The 21,583-nt window shown below is 35.6% G+C and overlaps 1 protein-coding gene across 5 annotated transcripts in view; it reads left to right on the top strand.

The window, feature by feature from the left end:
• Positions 1–21,583, top strand: part of FGF13 (fibroblast growth factor 13) — a 528,354-nt gene that overhangs the window by 451,391 nt on the left and 55,380 nt on the right. For all 5 annotated transcript variants that reach the window (XM_012809935.1, XM_012809938.1, XM_012809936.1 and 2 more), the window contains one exon: positions 2,559–2,662. In XM_012809935.1, the coding sequence (XP_012665389.1) occupies positions 2,559–2,662 (104 nt within the window). The remainder of the gene's footprint in view (positions 1–2,558; positions 2,663–21,583) is intronic.

Genomic DNA, 21,583 nt, shown 5'->3' with positions numbered 1-21,583 from the left:
AAGCTGTCGCCCTGGATAGAGTGCTGTGGTGTCATGGCTTACAGCAACCTCCAACTCTTGGGCTCAAGTGATCTTGCCTCATCTCAGCTTTTCTATTTTTAGTAGAGAAGGGATCACACTTTTGCTCAGGCTGGTCTGGAACTTGTGAGCTCAAGCTATCTGCCTGCCTCGGCCTCCCAGCATGGTGTTTCTTGTTTTTGAGTCAGACTTCATAGAAATTTCTAGTCCATCATAAAAAGTAATCACATTGTACTATGTAATTAATATCATTATTCAGGATTATATAATCCCAGGAATAGATTGCTGATGATTTTTGCTTCTCTTCCTCCTATATTTGTCTGATGTTTGAAATTTAAGCATTTCATTGGTCATTAAATCCCAAGTCAGAGTGATTAGGGAACAAAGTGAAAATTACATCCATCTCTTCTTTCTGTCTGTCTGCCACTTGTTACAAGCTGCATTAAGGGACCTACGAAGGTTCAGAAAAAATGTAAAACAATTAAGTTCTAGAAATAACTCTGAATTTCATTTATCATTCTTCGTTATCTATTTCTATGATGAAAGTAGGTTTTAAGCATATGCTGGTATTACAGTTGACAAGTGGTATATAGTGATACGGCTTTTAAAGCAAACCTATATTAAAGTTTTTGTTTTCAACTATAAGCTTTTGTATAAATGGGATTGTGATCTATTACTTTCCAAAAGTGTAGCATTGTGTTTTCACCACAGAGAATGTTATCAATGCACAAATTCATGATGAGCACCTGCTGTGAGCAAGTCATCGTCAACAGAGAGAGACGTGACATATACTTGACATGCTCCAAGGTGTCAGACTTCTTGTCTGTGCATTGCATTGTCAAATATAGCATGATATCCTGGCTCGCAATCTGTGCAATTATTTTCCTTTACCTCATATAACAGAAGGGCACAGCTTTTAATATGATGATTATTGAATGAAGTGCCATCAGTGGCATGTGGTAGGAACACTTGTCTTTTGAACTGTACAATATGTCCTAGCTCCTCTTTGGTAACACCATTATTTTAAGGGAAGGATGGATTGTAGGCTCATCAAAGAATATTTAGTTCTTCATTAGGATTTCTCATCCATATTACCCCACCTACTGCAGCAGAATATATGTGCACAGAGATACGTGATCCCGGAAAAATTATTCTTTCCCATGGGGTGACTCCCTTACATCCTTGTTCACAGAAACCACAGCAGACTGATTTATCATCCTCAGCAAACTTACAGAACAAGGCAAAAATCATCAACATTGGTCTACGACTCCTGAGAGAAAGGTGTATGGGCTATTTTCAAAAGATGTGTGTGGCAAGCACTACGTTTTAAAAATGTACTGTTTTATTTTTATTCACGGTGTGGGAGGGAGTAGACAGCTGGTGGTAGGAGGACACCCACTGGTTGTCTCCAGTGAGTGGTGTGTGGTTGTGAGGAAAGCCTGGGTGTAAGTTTCACGTAGTCAGATCTTCAAATGGAGCGATGAAGTCCTCACTGGCACCAACCAGTTGCCCACTTGTACGTACTTTGCAAATAACAACAACAACAACAATTAACCTCCCTCAAGTTTATTATTTTTATTCCTATAACCCTTACACTTGGAGACCACAAGCTAGGAGCCCTCTCAACTCTATCTTGTAAAATGTTGGTTCTTTAAGAAATACTACTCTGGAAACATAGGTCTTCAAAATGACGTATTTAGAAGGCTTCTGTTTATTTTGAGGTTTTTGCATAAAATGTAATACAGATAATTTCGATGACAGCATTGGACTAGTATCTCTTTTAAGAGTGTGGGACTATCTCCCCTACTTGTAGATTTTAACTGTGCCTGTAAGAATTTCATCAGTTATCTAGGGGAGCAGTTTAAAACCTTAATTTGAAAAAAAAATAAAAACAAAAACCTTAATTTGGGCTCAGCGCCTATAGTATAGTGGTTATGGTGCCAGCCACATGCACCGAGGCTGGTGGGTTTAAGCCCGGCCCAGGCCAGCAAACAAAAATGACAATTGTAACAAAAAACAGCCAGGCATTGTGGTGGGCACCTGTGGCCCCAGATACTTGAGAGGCTGAGGCAGGGGAATCACTTAAGCCCAAGAGTTTGGGGTTGCTATGAGCTGTGACGCCGTGGCACTCTACCAAGGGCAACGTAGTGAGACTCTGTCTCAAAAAAAAAACCAAAAACTTAATTTGTTGAGGATGACATATTTTAATGTACAGACTCATTCTTGGGACTGTATCATTCCACATGCATCAATATTTCTCACCTCTAACACTGTAAAAACCATGGAATTGTGACCAAAATATTCTGTTATCTCCAGGGTGTTTGAGAATATATAGCTATAGCCACAATTATGTGACTGCAACCATGGGTCAAGTATACCAAAATGTACAATGAGGTTCTATCTATCTATTTATGTATGAATACATATTTTTCTATCTTCATCAAATACATACTACATTTGGAATGCTAGAAGGTTCTGTTAGAAACATTGAAAAGTGATGAAACTTAGAACATTATTTTTACATTCTTTTTCATTTTTAGCTCTGTTTAACCTCATCCCTGTGGGTCTTCGAGTGGTGGCTATTCAAGGAGTTCAAACAAAGCTGTACTTGGCAATGAACAGTGAGGGATACTTGTACACCTCGGTAAGCCTTTGACTATGTGCATGTTTTGGTTGTTCTAGTTTTCATCTAATATGAAAGAAAATGTGCTGTATATTTGTTAACATTAAAGATTTCTGTGTTGAGGGGAAGAGTGTCATTGATGGAAATATCTCATTTCAAAGGAAAATTAATTTCCTGTGAAAAATTATATCTATTACTAATTAATCATTTGAAGCTAAAATTTTCATATATATGAAAGATTGAACACTTTTGTAGGTAATGTCATTAGATTATTTTATGTAGCCCGTAGTGGTCTGTCTTGCTATGCCGCTAAGGGAAGCAAAGCCATTTCTATAATTCAGTTAGCTGTATATTTATCCATGTTTAGTCCTTAAAAATCCATAAGATCTCTCCTTCAACTGTTGAACATAAAGAAACATTCTAAAAGGATTTCTTGAGTTTTAATTCTTACCCTCAGTTCAATTAGGACATGATTGCTGATTGCCTCTGCTTTAAATACTATTTTTCTATCAAGCACAATTTCATCTCTCCTTACATAGAAATTCCTATTTATCTTTTTCTTACAAGTTTGGAACTTGTAAGAAACTGATCAAAACAGAACTTTTTTCCGAAGAATTTATAAATGATGTAGCCTACAGTCCATCATAAAACATGAGGCCAAATTAAACTTTTGAAAATTTTCTAACATTTAAATGTAAGCAAAAATGGTATAATAGTAGGATTAGGATATTATTCTTATCAATAGATAATAGCTTTAGATTTCAGGGTACCATTTAATATATGAATATTTTAAAAATCTTTGTTTTGAATTCATATAGAGTAGAACTTCTGTAAGTTGATCAACTAAGAGACTGTAACAAACTGATCAACATACAGAAATGGTCAACATAAGGAACTAGGTCTGTGGTACATGTCTGGTCTATGAAAATTAGGGCAACTTGAGGTGGTCAATGTAGGGAGGTGGTCAGCTGTGGACATTCTACTGTATTTTCAGAAAAAGATGGGATGCTTAGACTGGAGCGAATTGCTTGCAAACAAACTTCCCTCTTGCTGGCCTTGAAGGAGGTTATTCTTATGACTATAGAATTCTATTTCTTGAACTCTACCTGAAATACTTACCTTGAACAGCTCTTGCTCTCCTCTATTTCCTGAATTTATTTCAAAGGCCAAAGACTTTTGGCAGACATGGTGGAAACCATGACACAACCCTGTTTTTTAGAGGCCAAAATGGGAAATAAGTGGGGTAAGAGTAAGACCACAAAGGGTCTGTTCATTTGGTCAATCAAATAGTCCATTTCATATTATGATAAAAGATTACAATGAAAAGATAATTATTAGTATGCACCTGAAACCCTTGTCCCTAACAGCATTCCTATCAGGCTGTTTCAACTGTCTGATTGCTTAATAAATGCAGGGGTTTCATTCTTTTCACTAAATGAAAGATTTGACTATATTGCAAACTTCATGAAATCAGTCACTTTATCAATACAGTGATATTATTATAAAATGATAGGAGAAGGGTTTCTTTTTTTAGATTTGTGCATGAAAATAAGATAATTTAAAAATTAAGGATTTTAAGTAACTTCATTTAGATCAACAGACTCCCTCAGCAGGACTAGATGCAAAGGTAAGTTTTTATCAAAAGAAGTGCTTTCTAAGGTTATGATGCAGTCATGATAAGAAAGTGCAATATATTGGTCATAATTTTAAGAAGGCAAATGCTAGATGGCATAGGACATCATTTGGGGAAAATTATTTAAATTAGATAATAAGTCAGGTGCCCCCACTCAAAAAAATTAGGGCAGTCGGCATTACATTTAGAGAACTGGTGATTGAAAATTCTTAGCCTCCCAATTCAAATTAACCTTTATTCCAACAAATTGTTAAACGTATATGTGAGTTCATTTCTAAGGAAGGCTTTCCAGAAGAATTAGCATTATAGATTGGTGGGCTTTCTTTTCATGATGGGCAGGCCAGTAGACAGCCAAGTGTGAAACACTTTATATGCATTTCCTGTTAAGGAAACGGAGCTGTAAGTAAACACTTCTTATTAGAGAAAAGGAACTATGTTTTTGTTAAGGAGGAGGCCTGCTTTATTGATGATCCTGGAGTTCTTATAGAGAAAACATGTCCAAATTAGTCTGCTCCAGGAGAAAAAAATCGGAATATCCTCTAGGATAAATTTTCCAGTTCTTCTTGTTATTCCCTATGGATAGTGGCTTGGAATCCCTTGACCATTGTGTTCACCGTTCTCAGTGGGTACTTCATTCTGTTGTTATCTTAAAGTGTCGTGCCCAGACTATTAGGATGGAGTTCTGTCCTAATAACTTCAGCAACTTGTGGGGCTGAGATCAAAAGTTCAATAAGATGTTAAGCTTCATCAAGAAGAGAAAGCACCAAAGAGGAAAGAGCACTCTTCCCCTGCATAAAAGCATGGACTTCTACTATAGAAATGCTACATGTCGTTTTATAAACTGCCTCTTAGCAAAGAGAACAACGACCTCAGATAAAGCAAAAAAAAAAAAAAAAAAAAAAAAAAAAAGCAAAGGAAGTAAACGGCTACTGATGTGTGCAAGTAAAAAACAAACTGTTGGAAAGTTATTGCAAATCATTTTGGTGAGGGGCAACTAGGGGGTGCCTTACAGCAATGCCATGGAGATGGCTAGAATGATGGATTGCTGAAGTATTTTAGAGGTGGAATCATCAGGTTTGAGTAGCTGAGTGGATGTGGAAAGGGAGCAGTACTACTATACATGGTTGAACAAGTTTGGTTGCCATTCATTGCACGGATGGAAATGAAATGTCTTCAGATAAATATATATATTTTTAAAATCTGCATAGTAGTGCCCAGTGGGTTATCAGAAGTCGTAACAAAGAAAGGGAATTTTACCTTTGGCATTTGGGTTGTTGATGAAGCTACAAACCAAATGGGAATAAAGAAAAAAGGGCAGATTTGGGAGAGATGATACATAAATAACAGTTTGCAAGAGATATTTGAAAATATGGAGAAAGGGACATGAGCTAGAGATAAAACTTGGAGTTATTACATGGAGTAGGTGGTTGATGTCATGGGAATAGTTATGAGAATATGCAGCATAAGAGAAGAGAGTTTATCAAATAAGATTAGAGAATATCAGCAGAGAAAGAAGAACTAATTATGGCAGATATGATGGTATTGCAAAAGCTAAGTGGGGAGAGAGTTTTTAAAAAGTGAGCGATGTCAAATGCTTCAGAGAAAATAAGTGAAACAAGAATTGTGAATTTACCCTATGAAAGACCTAGGTGATCTTTATAAATACACTTTCTTTAGAGTTGTGGGAACAGAAGCCAGACTGTAGTAGCATGAGGAGTGAACAAGAACAGAGGAAGTAGTGACAGAAGGTATAGGCTTTCTAAGGCAAAAGGCGACATGGGTGAGTACTTAGGGAAGGACACAGGGTTGAGGATGATTTTGAGGGTTCTTTGATGAAGGATAAGACACTTGAATATATTTGTCAACTGAAGGAAAGGAACCAGTCTAGAGGGAATGGTTAAAGACATAGGAAATGGAATTTTTATGGAGTAGAGCCCCAGAAGAGGTGAAAGGGTGACAGAATTAAGGCATGGATTAACAAGTTGTAGTATGTGTATACCAGGGAATACTATTCAGCCACTAAAGAAGATGAGATGGAGACTTTACATCCTTTATATTAACCTGGATGGATGTGAAACACATTATTCTTAATAAAGAATCATAAGAATGGAGAAACAAGAATCCTATGTACTCAATTCTGATATGAGAACAATTAAGGTCCTAGTACATGGTTGGAGGTGGGGGATGGGGAGAGGTGAGAAAGGGAAAGAGGGAGGAGGTGGGGGAACAAGGGGTATGGTACACCTTTTGGGGGCAGGACACAATTATAAGAGGGTCCTTATCTAACAAAGGCAGTCAACATAACTTGGTTCTGTAGACCCTCAATGAATCCCCAACAATAAAAAAAAGAAGAATATAATTGAAAGGAGTAGGTTCATTTTGAAGAGAAGAAGGGACACTGCTTCTGTAATAAGAGGCAAAGAGACAAGGACAGATGTAGACATAGATATACTGAGTCTGCATGTGATAGATGAAGCAGTTGAAAGATTTCCTGCAGATGACCTGTATTTTCCTACTAAAGGAGAGTAAGAGGTCGTCTACCAAAAAAAATCAAAGACATAGGGATGACATAGGCAAAGGGTTGGAACAGTTTTGCTCAAAGGAAGAGGAAACATTTTAATATCCAAAGGTAGGTAACCTAAGGCCATGAGTCAAATTCAGCCTAGCACTTGTTTTTGTAAACAAAGTTTTATTGGAACACAGTCACACGCATTCATTTACTTGCTGTCTATGGCTGCTATTGCTCTAGAACAGCAGAGTTGAATAGCTGAGATGGAGACTTTATGGCCCAGAAAGCCTAAACTACTTACCAATAAATCTTCCCTTTATCAAAAAAAGTTTGCCAATACCTAGGCTCGAATCGGATAATGGTTCTCAGCCTAAGCTACCCATCAAAATCACACAGGGACCTTTGAAAAACTTCTCTTTGCCACATTCAGATCAATTATGTCAGAATATCTGAGGGTGGACTCTGTGTATGGATGATTTTGCTAAAGCTCCCTGGCTGATGCTTATGAAAATTTCTGATCTGGGGTTAAGAAAAGTAATTGGTGAATAGTAATGAGGACCCCCTCCCCACAGTGAAATCAGAAACCATGACTTTACAGGCACTTTATCCTTTATTCCAAGTTTCTGATGCCACTCTTTTTGCACTCTTGCAAACAAATTGCCTTTACATTTCTGAAGGTCTATTCCTTGAGATGATGGAAAATGCTGATCCTTGGAAGAGCATTCTTATTTTATCTCCTTTTCTATTTTCCTATCTTATTTTGCGTTTCTGCTTCTATATCCTTCAATTTCTTTTTAATTCAATTTTATATTTTTCACCATTTCTTTCCTCCCTTTTGTCCATTAAATAAAGAAACAACACCTCCACATTATTATTGTTACAGAGATAGCAGTTTACTTTTCATGAGTAATCTCAGGATTCTTGCACTATACCCTCCCCTTCCTTTTTCTCTTGTTGCCATGGGGGACAGACTTGATGTAGGCTCAAGTGGCAGGGAGAAACCATCTGTGACACAGAGAATCATAATTTGCCATTATTTCATAACATATTACTTTTGTCCATGGTATAAGCTGAGTTCTGAAACTACAAGGAGATTATTATTCATTGTGCAGAGAACTTTGTTTTTACCTTAGATTTTCCTTTACAAATAGTTAGGAGTTGTACATAAGCCTTTAAGAGTTTCTCAAAACTGTACAGTATGAATATTTAGTTACCATAAAGCCATTTATGATAAATTTTTCAAAACTGCTTGAACTAAACATTATAGAAAATCAAGAATCGTAAGCTTAAGTTGAGAGGTTGAAGCTGCCAAAATGTAAAAACAAGTGGAAATACTCTGAAAAGTAAGCCTTTTCCATTCATGTATTTCCAGAGAAGACGTGAATAAGTGATTTTACTCCCATGTTTTATGGTCCTGGTACGACCATAGCAAACTAGAAGCAAGAGCAGAAACCAAGTCTCTTTGAGAGTCAGCTGGATGCTATGGGAATGAGGCCCTTGTGTAACTGATCTCAGGGGCTCAGTTGGACTTGGAATCTGAACGAAGGGAGCAAAGTTTTCTTCTATACTAGATTATTTCCACATACTTTAAACTGACCAAGTTGCTTCTTTCATTTTATGGAGTTGGCCTTACATACTATATACAACATTTCAGAAGGTAAACTCCATCCAAGAAATCACTATCAGAAACAGTGACAAATGAAACAACACTAGCCCCTTAGCAGTTGTGACACCTTATCTTCACTGGTTTTACTCTTTGATGGCTTAGATTTGCTTCCCTTTAAGAGGAAGTATGTCATATGACTCAAGTTAATTTTTAGATTACATTTCAGTGCATTTGGTTTAGTTTTTAATAGTTTTATGGTTTTTTGACACCCTTTACAAAACTTTGGCCACTGTGAAATCAGTGAAGAATAACTGTTTTAAATAAACTAACTATTGGAAATATAAATATTAAATGGAAAGCATCTCCATGTGACCATGCCTCTCAACTTATTACTTGTAGAGATACTTTTGACTACTGAGATGTGTTTATACACTGATATACTTATAATGCTTTTGCTGATGGGCAGAGAGATGGGAGCTTAAAATGCAGCATTTGCTGCAGATAATCCAATTAATAGGTATCTTGTCATTGTCCTTGTTCTCAAGGTCACTGTTGTAGCACTTGAGATTGTTATTCATATGTTAACATTTTTGGTAACCTCAGAGTCCCTGTGTATGACCCATCTAAAAATATGGTCTCTTCGTTCTTTGTCCTTTTTAGCTCTAATAATATTTTCCTATTTCTCCACCTTCCCAATCTCATGGCCATACTCTTGGAACTTGTCATCCTCCAGCCCACTAATCACTTTTCTACTATCTGTTGATTCTTTGTTTTTTATAAAAGCTTTAATAAGATATAATTCAAAACCCACAAAATTCATGTAAAGTATATGCTTAAACTGTTTTTAGTTTTCACAGAGTTCTACAGCCATCACACTGTATTTTAACATATTTTCATGATTCTAAATGATGAAATTATACTCATTAGCAAATGGGCCCCATCCCCTCTCCTAGTCCTAGGCAACTACTAATCCACTTTCCCTTCCTGTGGATTTGCAGATATTTCTTATAAATGGAAACATATATGACTTTTTGTGGCTGACTTCTTTTACTTAGCATTAAGTTTTTGAGACTCATGCCTGTTGTACTATGTATCAATACTTTACTTACTTTTTTTCCATTGTATGGTTGTACCAGATTTTGTTTATTCATTATCAGTTGACAGACACTTGGCTGTTTTCCCCAGATACCTGCATAGCTGTTTCCTTCTCATTGTTCATGTTGCAACTCGAATGACATTCTTAAAAGGCCATCTCTGACTGCCTTAGTTAAAGCAGGGCATTCACTGTCTTTATTGTTTACATTTATCTTCCTTAAGGCCTTATCACTACTTTAAATTGTTATTTAGCATGTTTATTACTCATCCTTTCCAATAGGATGTAAGCATGTTGAGAGCATATATTCCTTTTCTCCTATTCACTACTGTATCCCAGTGCCTTGATGAGATCATACTATTGGTTTCTTAGTATTTGCTGACTAACTTTGTTGGACTCAACAGGAAAAGGTAGGTATGGCCTCATAATCCCAATTTTAGTTCCTTATATTAAAAAAAATTTATTTGGAAATAATTTCAAACTTACTGAAAATATGCAATAATTATACTAGTACAAGGAACACCATATACACTTTATTCCAATTCATTTTATTCTATTTGCTTAATCATTTGTTCTATCTATCATATTTTTCTGAGTCATTTGAGAGTACACCGTACCCTGGATCTTTACCCCTAAATATTTCAGTCTGAATTTCTTAAGAGTAGGTATATTCTCTTATGTACCAACAGTTTAGTTATCAACTATAATCCATTTTTATTTCATATTAATATGAGGGTACAAATTTTGAGGTTACATTGTTTTTTGTTGTTGTTGGGGATTCATTGAGGGTATACAGAACCAGGTTACATTGATTGCATTTGTTAGGTAAAGTCTCTCTTATAATTGTGTCCCGCCCCCAAAAGGTGTGTCACACACTGTGACTCACCCACCCCTCCCTCCTTCCCTCTCTCTTTCGGTTCTCCCCTTCTCCCACCCCCCACCATGTACTAGGTCATTAATTGACCTCATCAGAATTGAGCACATAGGATTCTTGCTTCTCCATTCTTGGGATGCATTACTAAGAATAATGTGTTCCACTTCTATCCATGTTAATACTGAAGATGTAAAGTCTCCATCTTTTTTAATGGCTGAATAGTATTTCATGGTATACATATACCACAGCTTATTAATCCATTCCTGGGTTGGTCGGCATTTAGGCTGTTTCCACATTTTAGTGATTGTAAATTGAGTTGCCATAAACAGTCTAGTACCAAGTGTCCTTATGGTAAAAGGATTTTTTTCTTCTGAGTAGATGCCTAGTGCTGGGATTGCAGGATCAAATGAGAGGTCTAGTTTGAGTTCTTTGAGAATTCTCCATACTTCCTTTCAAAAAGGTTGTATTAGTTTGCAGTCCCACTGGCAGTGTAAAAGTGTTCCCTTTTCTCCACATCCACATCTGCATCTGCAGTTTTGAGATTTTGTGATGTGGGCCATTCTCGCTGGGGTTAGATGATATCTTAGGGTGGTTTTGATTTGCATTTCTCTGATAATTAGGGATGATGAATATTTTATGCTTGTTAGCCTTTTGTCTGTCTTCTTTAGAAAAGGTTGTGTTCCTCTCTCTTGCTTGTTGATATAAAGGATTGTTGGCTTTTCTCATGTTGATTAATTTGAGTTATTTGTACATCCTAGTTATGAAGCTTTGGTCTAATTCAAAATATCCAAATATCGTTTCCCATTACGTAGGTTGCCTATTTGCTTTGGCTTTTGTCTCCTTATCTGTACAGAAGCTTTTCAGTTTAATTGCCTTGGCGGTCTTCTTCACAAAGTCTTTCCCCAGGCTGATACCTTCAAGTGTTTTTGCCATACTTCCTTTGAGGAATTTTATCATTTCATGCCTTAAATTTAGGTATTTTGTCCATCGTGAGTGGAGAAAGGTATAGGTGCAGTTTCAGTCTTTTTACATGTGGCTATGCAGTTCTCTCAGCACCATTTATTGAATAGAGAGTCTTTCCCCCAATGTATGTTATTGTTTGGTTTATCAAAAATTAGGTGACTGTAAGATGTTAGTTTCATTTCCTTGTTTTCTATTCAATTCCAGATGTCTGTGTTTCTATTTTTGTGCCAATACCAGGCTGTTTTGACCACTATGGCCTTGTAATACAGCCTGAAGTCTGATAGGCTCATGCTCCCAGCTTTGTTTTTATTACTAAGAACTGCCTTAACTATATGGGTTTTTTTTTTTTTTTTCTGGTTCCATACAAAGCAAAGAATTATTTTTTCCAAGACTTGAAAGTACAATGTTGGTATTTTAATAGGGATGGCATTGAATCTGTAGATTGCTTTGGCCAGTATAGACATTTTAACAATGTTGATTCTTCCCAGCCATGAGCATAGTATGTTATTCCACTTGTTAATACCTTCTGCTATTTCTTTTTTTAAGGTTTCATAATTTTCTTTATAGAGGTCCTTCACCTCTTTCATTACATATATTCCTAGGTATTTCATTTTCTTTGAAGCTATTGTGAAGGGGATTGTGTTCTTAATTAACTTCTCATCTTGGCTGTTATTGGAGTATACAAAGGCTACTGATTTGTGGATATTGATTTCATATCCTAAGACATTACTGTATTTTTTGATAAATTCCAGGAGTCTTGTAGTGGAGTCTTTGGGGTGCTGTAAGTATAAGATCATATCGTCAGCAAAGAGGAAGAGTTTGACCTCTCTGCTCCCATTTGGATGTCCTTTATTTTCTTCTGTTGCCTGATTGTATTGGCTAGAACTTCCAGCACTATGTTGAATAATAGTGGTGATAGAGGACAACCTTGTCTGGTTCCAGTTCTAAGTGGAAAAGCTTTCAGTTTTACTCCATTCAGTAAAATATTAGCTGTGGGTTTATCATAGATAGCTTCAATCACTTTAAGAAATGTGCCCCCTATGCCTATATTCTTCAGTGTTCTAATTAAGAAAGGATGCTGGATTTTATCGGATGATTTTTCTGCATCTATTGAGAAGATCATATGGCCTTTGTTTTTGCTTCTGTTGATATGGTGAATTATGCTTATGGACTTGCATATGTTAAACCAGCCTTGCATCCCTGGGATGAAACCTACTTGATCATGATGTATGACTTTTTTGATGATAGTCTTTTGGCTAGGATTTTGTTGCGAATTTTTACATCTATATTCAATAATGAAATTGGTCTGACATTCTCCTTTTTAGTTGGGTCTTTTCCTGGTGTTGGTATCAGGGTAATGTTCACTTCATAGAACATGTTGAGGGAGATTCCTTCTTCCTCAATTTTTTGGAATAATTTCTGCAGTGTGGGAATAAGCTCTTCTTTGAATGTTTGATAGAATTCTGGTGTGAAGCCATCTGGACCATGGCATTTTTTTTGTTGTTGTTGGGAGATATTTTATTGTTTCTTTGATCTCAGTGCTTGAAATTGGTCTGTTCAGGAGCTCTGTTTCTTCCTGGCTAAGTCTAGGGAGAGGGTGTGATTCCAAATATTGATCCATTTTCTTCACATCATCAAATTTCTGAGCATAGAGTTTCTGGGAGTATTCAGAGATGATCTCTTGTATCTCTGTGGCATCAGTTGTAATTTCCCTTTTATCATTTATGATTAAGGTTACTAGAGATTTTACTTTTCTGTTTCTATTTCTTATCTATTTTATTTGTTTTTTCAGTTGTAATTTCCCCTTTATCATTTATGATTGAGGTTACTAGAGATTTTACTTTTCTATTTCCTTTTCTTATCTATTTTATTTGTTTTTTCAAAAAAACAACTCGTTTCATTAATTTTTGAATGATTCTTTGAGGTTACATTGTTTTCAATTCTAGCATAAGATTCGAGTTGTAGTTAAGCCTTTCACCAGGAGCATGCTGAACACCCTCACATTGTGCACATTAGGTAAGATCCTGCCAATTGTCCTCCCTCCTCCTACCAAATCACCTTCCCTCCCCCGCCCCTTGTTAGACAATATTTGTATTCTCTGAAAATGACAAATGGCCAATAAACACATGGAAAAAAATGCTCACCATCTCTAATCATTGAAGAAATGCAAATGAAAACCCGTCTGAGATATCACCTAACTCCAGTGAGATTAGCCCACATCACAAAGTCCCAAATCTGCAGATATTGGCCTACATATGGAAAGAAGGGGACACTTCTATACTGCTAGTGGAATTATAAACTAATACAACCTTTATGAAAAGAAGTATGGAGAATTCTTAAAGAACTAAAAGTAGACTTTCCATTTGATCCTGCAGTCCCATTAGTAAGCATTGACACAGATGATCAACTATAATAAATTTTATATTAAGATAATTTTCCTTCAGTACGGGATCTAGTCTAGGGTCAGTTATTGCATTAATTTGACATGTCTCTTTAGTCTCCTTTAGTCTAGAACATTTCCTAGCCTTTCTTTGTGTTTTATGATATCAGCATTTTAGAAGAAAAATGTCTACTCTTCCTTACATTCCCAGTTTGAAGTTTGTTTAATGATTTTTCATGATTCAGTAGCGGTTAAGCATGTCTAGTCAGAATACTGCATAGGTGATTATCATGAACTTCTTGGGCCATCACATCTGGAGGCATGCAATGTCTCTCTGCCCCTCATCAGAGATATTAAAGTAGATGATACAGTCAAAGTGTCTGATTTTCTACTGTATAGCTCCTGGGTTTTGTTTTGTATTTTTACAACTGGTAAAGAATCTATTGAGAGAAATTTTGAGACCATGTAAATATCATTCTTAAGAGCCCAGTTTTTAACATCATGTCTTCAAGAATCCCAAACCTCTTTAGAAAATTAATATAATTAGTCAATAAATTAGGAAATGACCAATGATTCCCAAAACTTACTAAAGCTAAATTGAAGTAGAAAGAACCTAATGTATTTCCAAAATTCAATAAGTATCATAAAAAATAGGAATCATCAGCAAAGAATTTTCTAGATTCAACATCATAATTATTAGTCTTAAATTTATTTATTTAATGGAAGGACAAGTTGCATTAAAAACCAAGGGCATTAAAAGTCAATTCTGGTGTATGTTTTAATTTTTTTAATTTCAGATTAATATGAGAGTTCATACAATTAGGTTACATAGTTTGCATTTGTGAGGTTAAAGTCTGAGTTGTAGCTGTGTGTTTTACCCAGGAAGTGTGTCATATACACATGCATTGTACCCATTAGGTAGGAGCCCACTGGATGGTTTAATTTCTTACCATGGGTGAGGGGTTGGTTCATGTCACAATGCCTCAGATGGTTCTATATGTTAGCCTGTGAATGGTAGGCTTACCCTTTTGCTGATTTGTTTAGTTCCTCTGATTTTAGTACGTGACAACTTAAGAACTAATTTTTAATAATACGGCTTTGCATTTCTATGTCATATTTTAATACACAAAGGGTATTAAAGTTTAGATGAACTCATAGATCAATTCAGAGTGATGAATGTATTCCTATCAAATATTTGTAGCATGTCAAATGTTTGAATTTTGTCAAATCTGTATATCACCAACTAAACATAATTTAACTTCTAGGGTTATTCTCATAGAGTCTTACAAATTTAATAAAATTAAATGGAGTTCTCTGGTTGAATCATTGAAGCTATTTACAAAAGTGAGATTGACTCAATTATAAAAGGAAATAGATTTAAAATAAACACAAGCAGCACCATATCCAATATAGAAGAAAGTGATCATTATCAATTGAAAATGTCAATCCATAAAGTATAGGCATAAAGAAATTCTAATTTATAATTATAACTTTTCTTAAATGCATACTTCAGTTAATAAACTATAGAATTGGGTAAGTTTAATATTAAATTGAGAAAGTGTTGACTGTTAAACCAGGTTTACAGTTGGGGTCCATATCCTATAGTTAATAAAATTTTTTGATTAAGTATTCAATGGCTAGATGATTAGACATTTCTAATAGGCATTTTCAGTTCACATTAATGGAATGTAAGGGTGATTATGGACACACATGTATTTCTGAGTGGTATTACTAGAAGTGGAAAATGTGTAAAATTAATTTTTTATAGGAAGAAAAGCAGAGAAACTAGCTTAAGAAGCTAGATTTTATGTTTGAAAGAGGTCTTCAGTTATTGAGTTGATGATATTGAGCTAGAAATCATTAAAATTACTGCAGTGACAAACATAAAGAAGTAGCAATATTCATCTTAGGTTTTCTTGCACAACACCAGTAAATCAGCATAATTTTCAAGCCCAAAATATATTTTCCAAGTCACGGATTATTTTATGTGTTTACTAGTCTTTGCATTTAATGGGAGTTTCATTAATATGTGAAAGAAAATTTAACTTGGCATTATTTGAATATGAAATTAGATATATCCAGCTGTTTGATTCTTCAAAGTCAAGTATTTTGTCTTTATGGTCTCTGAAAAATAACCAAAGCTGGTAAATTATTCAGGTTGAATGTCTAGTTTCTTAGCTGTAAGAAGGACTAAGGATGGTACCTTCTCAGAAATCAAGAAGACAATAGTGGTTGTAGCTAAATAGAATAAGATTGGCTCTGTATTCTGTTTTTAAGGCCAAGTTGGAAAAAAAAGTAATCTAAATTAGAGGTCATGGGGTGCATATTTAATAGTGTCTCATGGCGTTATCCCTGAAGCAAAAGTCACATTTGTAGGAAAATGCCAGACTTTTGGAGGTAAAGAATAAAATAATTGGCAAGAAATACTAAGAGGAATTTTAGCAAGTAAGTCCAGACATAAAGAGATTACACACACATAGGCACAACACACACACACACACACACACACACACACACTCATACATACAAGGAAAAAATGGAAGAAACTAATCTTACATTTATCGCTATGTTGCTATGATAGAACTATTTATTTTGGAATTCCCGAAATAATTCTAAGTTTTAAATACATAACCTACACTGAACATTTGGAGATTGTTCTTGCAACATATTTGGTAATGCTTAATAGCTTATGAAAGAGAACAAATAAGACTTTCCATCTTTATTTTACCTGATTAGCCTGAGAGTCTCCTGTCTTGGTAAAGACACTATTTTTAGTCTCTGTCTTCTTGTTTGTATCATTTTTATCTATAATGTGATCAAGGCATTTTCTCCATGTTGACCTTTTTTCTATGAAACTTATGCTTTGAAATAGTTTACCACCCAAATCCGGTACTCATTTTCTCTCTACTTCCCCCTTAGTCATAAAGCAGTCTAGAAAAATGTATGTTTTAATGCATAATTATTGAAATAATTAATAGAAATGTATATAAAAAAGTATAAAGACTAATCACATTATTTCTGTCAGGCCTGTTGAATATTTTATATATGTTTAAGGGCCCAATTATAAACTTTAGTGGGTATTCTAAAAAGTGTTAACATTTCAAGATTACATAAGAAGTGAATTACTGAGACACAAAGAAAAAAATAAAGGCTACAGCACTAGTTTCAGTGATTATACTACTTAAAGGGTATTGTGACATCTGAACAGAGAAACTTGAAATTAAAGCATTTCTCTGATTATTATAATAGCTGTAACCAAGGTTAATAAGTGGCAAGTCCCTGACTAATCCATTTAATATGTTTTGCCCGGGATGAATGTGTGAATAGATAACACAGCTATGCTAAAATTCTGATTAAGTTATTAATCAGATACTCTGATGTTAACTACTCTTGACAGTTCTGGACATAGAGCTATGGGGAAAGCCTCAATTGATTTCTTGGATGGAATTCACACGTAGCCAGTAGCCATAATATGTAACACCCGCTTCCACATAAGAGCCTCAGATGAGTGTAGGAATTTTAGCACCGCATTTAACAGGAGTCGTTAAAATTAGAAATGATGTTCTAATTTTGGGGGGTACAATGTGCTCATTTTATATACAATTTAGAATGTTTACATCAAACTGAGAGGGCGAGGGGAAGGGAGGGTAATCGATGATCTTCATTTCTACCCCCACAATTTTTTTTTTTTTTAAGATTTGGAAAAGTTCAATGTAAATAACAACTCCAAAGTATTCGAGTTCAGATTGTAATAATACAGAAGATGAAAAATATTTGACAGAGGAAGAATATGAATCATCCCCTCAAGCTTTCATAATTAACATACCAAGAAATGATAGTGATAGCTTTCACAAATGAAACCTGAACAGTAAAACTATTGTATATAGCAAATATTAGAACAGAAAAGCCTGAGCATAATAAATCCAATGATACATCCTGGTCACAAAATCAATAAAAATAGCACCAACAACTCCTACTTAAAGCATTTGGTTGTTGGTCTGATTAAAGACTTAAAAATATTATATAACATATTCCTTGGTTCATGCCTATGTCGTAACAGTGATTAACTGGAATAAACATGCTAATGAATGAGCCTCTTTGCAGTGCTATTTGCACTGAAGAAGATGGAGCCTAGGGGAGACTTGAAGCTGAAAGTTTCTACATTGTATCGTAACCTTTGAAGTAGAAATTTCCTGAAAACTCCATTCGTTCCTCTTGTGTCAGAGAGCCCGGTTACACGTCTGAACTCCCAGAGAACCTGAGGCATGAAATTGTCCAGGAGATTTGCCAACAATTGATTAGGGACCCTCCTCGAATATCCTCAAGGTACTAGGCACCCGTAGAGGTGATCATGTTGTTTCCCAGAGACGGTGTCTGGAGCTTACAACATTTATAAACGTACTCTTAATTTCTAAGCCCTAATTATTAATAGTTGATCTACTATAGGAAAAATCAGCATAAACGGTTTCATCCCTGACTTCTGCAGCCTGACAATGCTATTTTTAGTCCAGAACTCACTGTAAGAAGATTCCATATCTGGAAACAATTTTAATGCCTTGGGGATGGGAGTGGTTGAGGGTGCATCATTATGGAAATTTACCAGTTGTATCAAACAATGTGTTTTAGTTTCTTTTTTCCACAGTGTTCAGCAGATAACATTAAGACCAGGTTTATATGTCATCAGGAGGTAATGTTGAATATAGTGGAAATACGATTTTCAGTTACCTCTAATGATGTAGGAAAAAGTGCTTTAAATTTTTTTTTTTTAAAGTTTCCTACTTGTGTAGCACAAATGGACTATGGTGGATTCAACCAAACAAAGCTTTTAGATATGTGAGGGTCCACCTCACATGTTTGGCCAGTGACACAGGGATATATTTCCTTCCATTTGTTTGTTATTTCGTGTTGCAGTAGTAGGCATAGTAAGGAGAAGCAGTGCTGACCCATAAACAGACGTACAACTTCCTGCAGCTGTAACATGCAAAGTATTTTAACACCTGGTATTTTGAGGCGTAGAAAATTCTCAGCTCTTCAGAAGGGAGTTATCATTTCCTACCATTGACTTTCATGAGTGATGAGGAAATCAAGCAAGATTTTGACCCTCCTGTCTCCTCCTGCTCCGAGATCCCTGTTACTCATTTATCACATCCCTATGATTAAATGGGTGGTTTACAGTACACACAGTAAGTGAATACAAAACACATTTGTTAAAGTTATTCATTACATTTATATTCCTAGTATCTTTACCAGCATGGGAAGCCACCTGACCAATTCGTTGTGTTCTTTCTTTATGTTCCACTATTCCCAAATACAGGAGTATAAATACTTATTTGCCTGACTTATTTTCTCAAATGAAAAAGTTCTGCTTTCTTTAGGGCTATCAATAAATCAAGGCATTTGTGTGTCACAAGTGTCACATTTGTATCTGAATTGAACAATTGTTAAATTTCACATAACAAAATAGACTCAGCAAACAGTTTAACTGCTAGTGTCTCTGATCTAGGCATGAGAGTTTATTCAAACCAACAGTTGACCTTAATATAGGGGTCAATAGATTCATGATAGGTAGCTTTACTTAGTTCTTTCCTTGCTGTGGCCCTTGGCCTGAAATGTGTCCACATGGAGGGCAGACAGAAGCATTCGAATTGACATTGTCTGGAAGCTCTTTTCTCTTCCCCAGGACCCTCCTTACTTCAGGTATGCCTCCTCTCCAGATGTTGAGATGAGGCTTTTTCTTCTTTTTTACTCATCTTTTTATTCACCACCTCTGCTCATCAGCAGCTATTTTGAACTTCTGAAGTCTTGAAAGAAAGAGTTTGGGCATCCAAAGAGGTGTATTGTTAATTTATTTATCAATATCTATAGCACATTCTAATGCTGTTCATCTATATGACCTACACTCATGGTCCTCAGTGAGGGAAAGGCAAAGACCCTCTACCTCTTGGGGCTTGCACTGGGTGTGGACCTGCAGAGGTAGTTGTTAGCAACACGCTGCCTGGATAATAGTGTTGTTTTTATAATTGTGTAAAATCAAGACATTCAACAGATGTGAGCAAACAGATGAGGAATAGTAATAGTAAAAAATATATAAGAATTATAGATGTGTGGACCAATTCTGGACTAGATTTGTTTCAGACCCAGCTACCTTTCTTTTTGGCAGTCAGGACACTTCATTCTTGGCATTTAACAGAACCAAAATGAAAATTAAATGCAATTTCTTCCACAAGTTCTTAGTACTCTCTGGAAAAAGTCTTGACTAGCCTCCAGTTATAGGATCCACCCTCAGGGTTCAACAGTGTGGGAGTCCCTGGCTAAGTTATCCCAGAATCCCTGTCTTCACCTTTGGGTATGAGGTATGCCATAAAGTGAAGGAAATTCAATGAGTCAGTAGAGATGATGTGATGACAAAACATTTTTAAAGAAGCTTATCAATTGCTTTTTACCTCATTAGTGCTAATATTCATCCACGTATCTGCGCACATAGGTTTTAAATGGTTAGATTTCATACCTGAAAGTCAGCTTTTCCTATTGTTCATTTAGCACTTCCTATCAGAATATTTGACAAAGTATTTTTTATGTTGAGTATGCAACTATTTGTAAAATAGTCTTTTTTGATGATCAGGCTTCCATTTGGGAGAAGCACTTGCTCTTTTAGTCAGGATTACTGTGAACTGCCTTAGTTTAAGAATTGGAACCACAGTGAGATTTGATTATTGCTATGTTAGATCATTTTTTAAGGTTTTTTAAATTGATATATAATAGTTGTACATAGTTTGGGGGTACATGTGGTATGTTGAGACATATATACAGTGTGTGATGATCAAATCAGGGCAATGGGGATATCTATCTCTTCAAACATTTATCTTTTCTTAGTTTTGGAAACATTCTAATTCTTCTCTTTTAGCTATTTGGAAACATACAATAAATTATTGTTAGATGTACTCCCCTTACTTATACTATAAAATATGTATTAGAACTTGCTCCTTTCATCTAAGTATATCTTTGTACCTATTAGTCAACTCTTCATGCCTCCTTCCCCCCCTTTCTCAGATTCTGTTAACTATCATGCCTCTACTCTCAACTTCCATGACATCCACTTTTTTACATCCCACATAGACTTAGAACATGTGATATTTGTCTTTCTTTCTATGCCTGACTTACTTCACTTAACATAATGGCCTTCAGATCCACCCATATTGATGCGAATGACAGGATCATACTTTCTTTTATGAGTAGTATTCCATTGTGTATATATGCCACATTTTCTTTATTCATTCATCTGTTGATGGATGCTTAGGTTGACTCCGTATCTTGCTTACTGTGAATAACGCTTAAAATAAATATGAGAGTATAGATAGCTCTCTGATATACTGATTTCTTTTCTTTTGGATATATACTTAGCAGTGGGATTGCTGAATCATATGATAGGTCCATTTTTAGTTTTTGAGGAACCTCCATGCCGTTTTCCATAAAGGCTATACTACTTTCCATTTCCAACAGTGGTGTATGAGGGGTCTCCTTTCTCTGCATCCTTACCAGCTTTTCTTATTTTTTGTCTTTTTGATAATAGCCATTCTGTCTGAGGCAAGATTGTATTTCATTGTGGTTTTGATTTGCATTTCCCTGATGATTAGTGATGTTGAGCATTTTTTTTTTCATTTTTCAGTTGTCCATTTGTATGTCTTCCTTTAAGAAAAGTCTATTCGGGTCTTCTACTCATTTTTTTAATCAGACTGTTTGTTTGCCCTTGAGTTGCTTGAAATCCTTATGCATTCTCGTTTTTAATCCCTTGTCAGATGACAGTTTACAGATATTTTTCCATTCTAGAGGTAGTCTCTTCACTCTGTTGATTGTTTCCTTTGCTGTGCGGAAGCTTTCTAGCTT

The sequence above is a fragment of the Otolemur garnettii genome, unplaced genomic scaffold, assembly GCF_000181295.1.
Source record: "Otolemur garnettii isolate 467f Iridium unplaced genomic scaffold, OtoGar3 scaffold00117, whole genome shotgun sequence".
NCBI classification, from domain to species: Eukaryota; Metazoa; Chordata; class Mammalia; order Primates; family Galagidae; genus Otolemur; species Otolemur garnettii.
The sequence above is the reverse complement of the archived record's forward strand: the minus strand, read 5'-3'. Positions and strand labels throughout refer to the sequence as shown.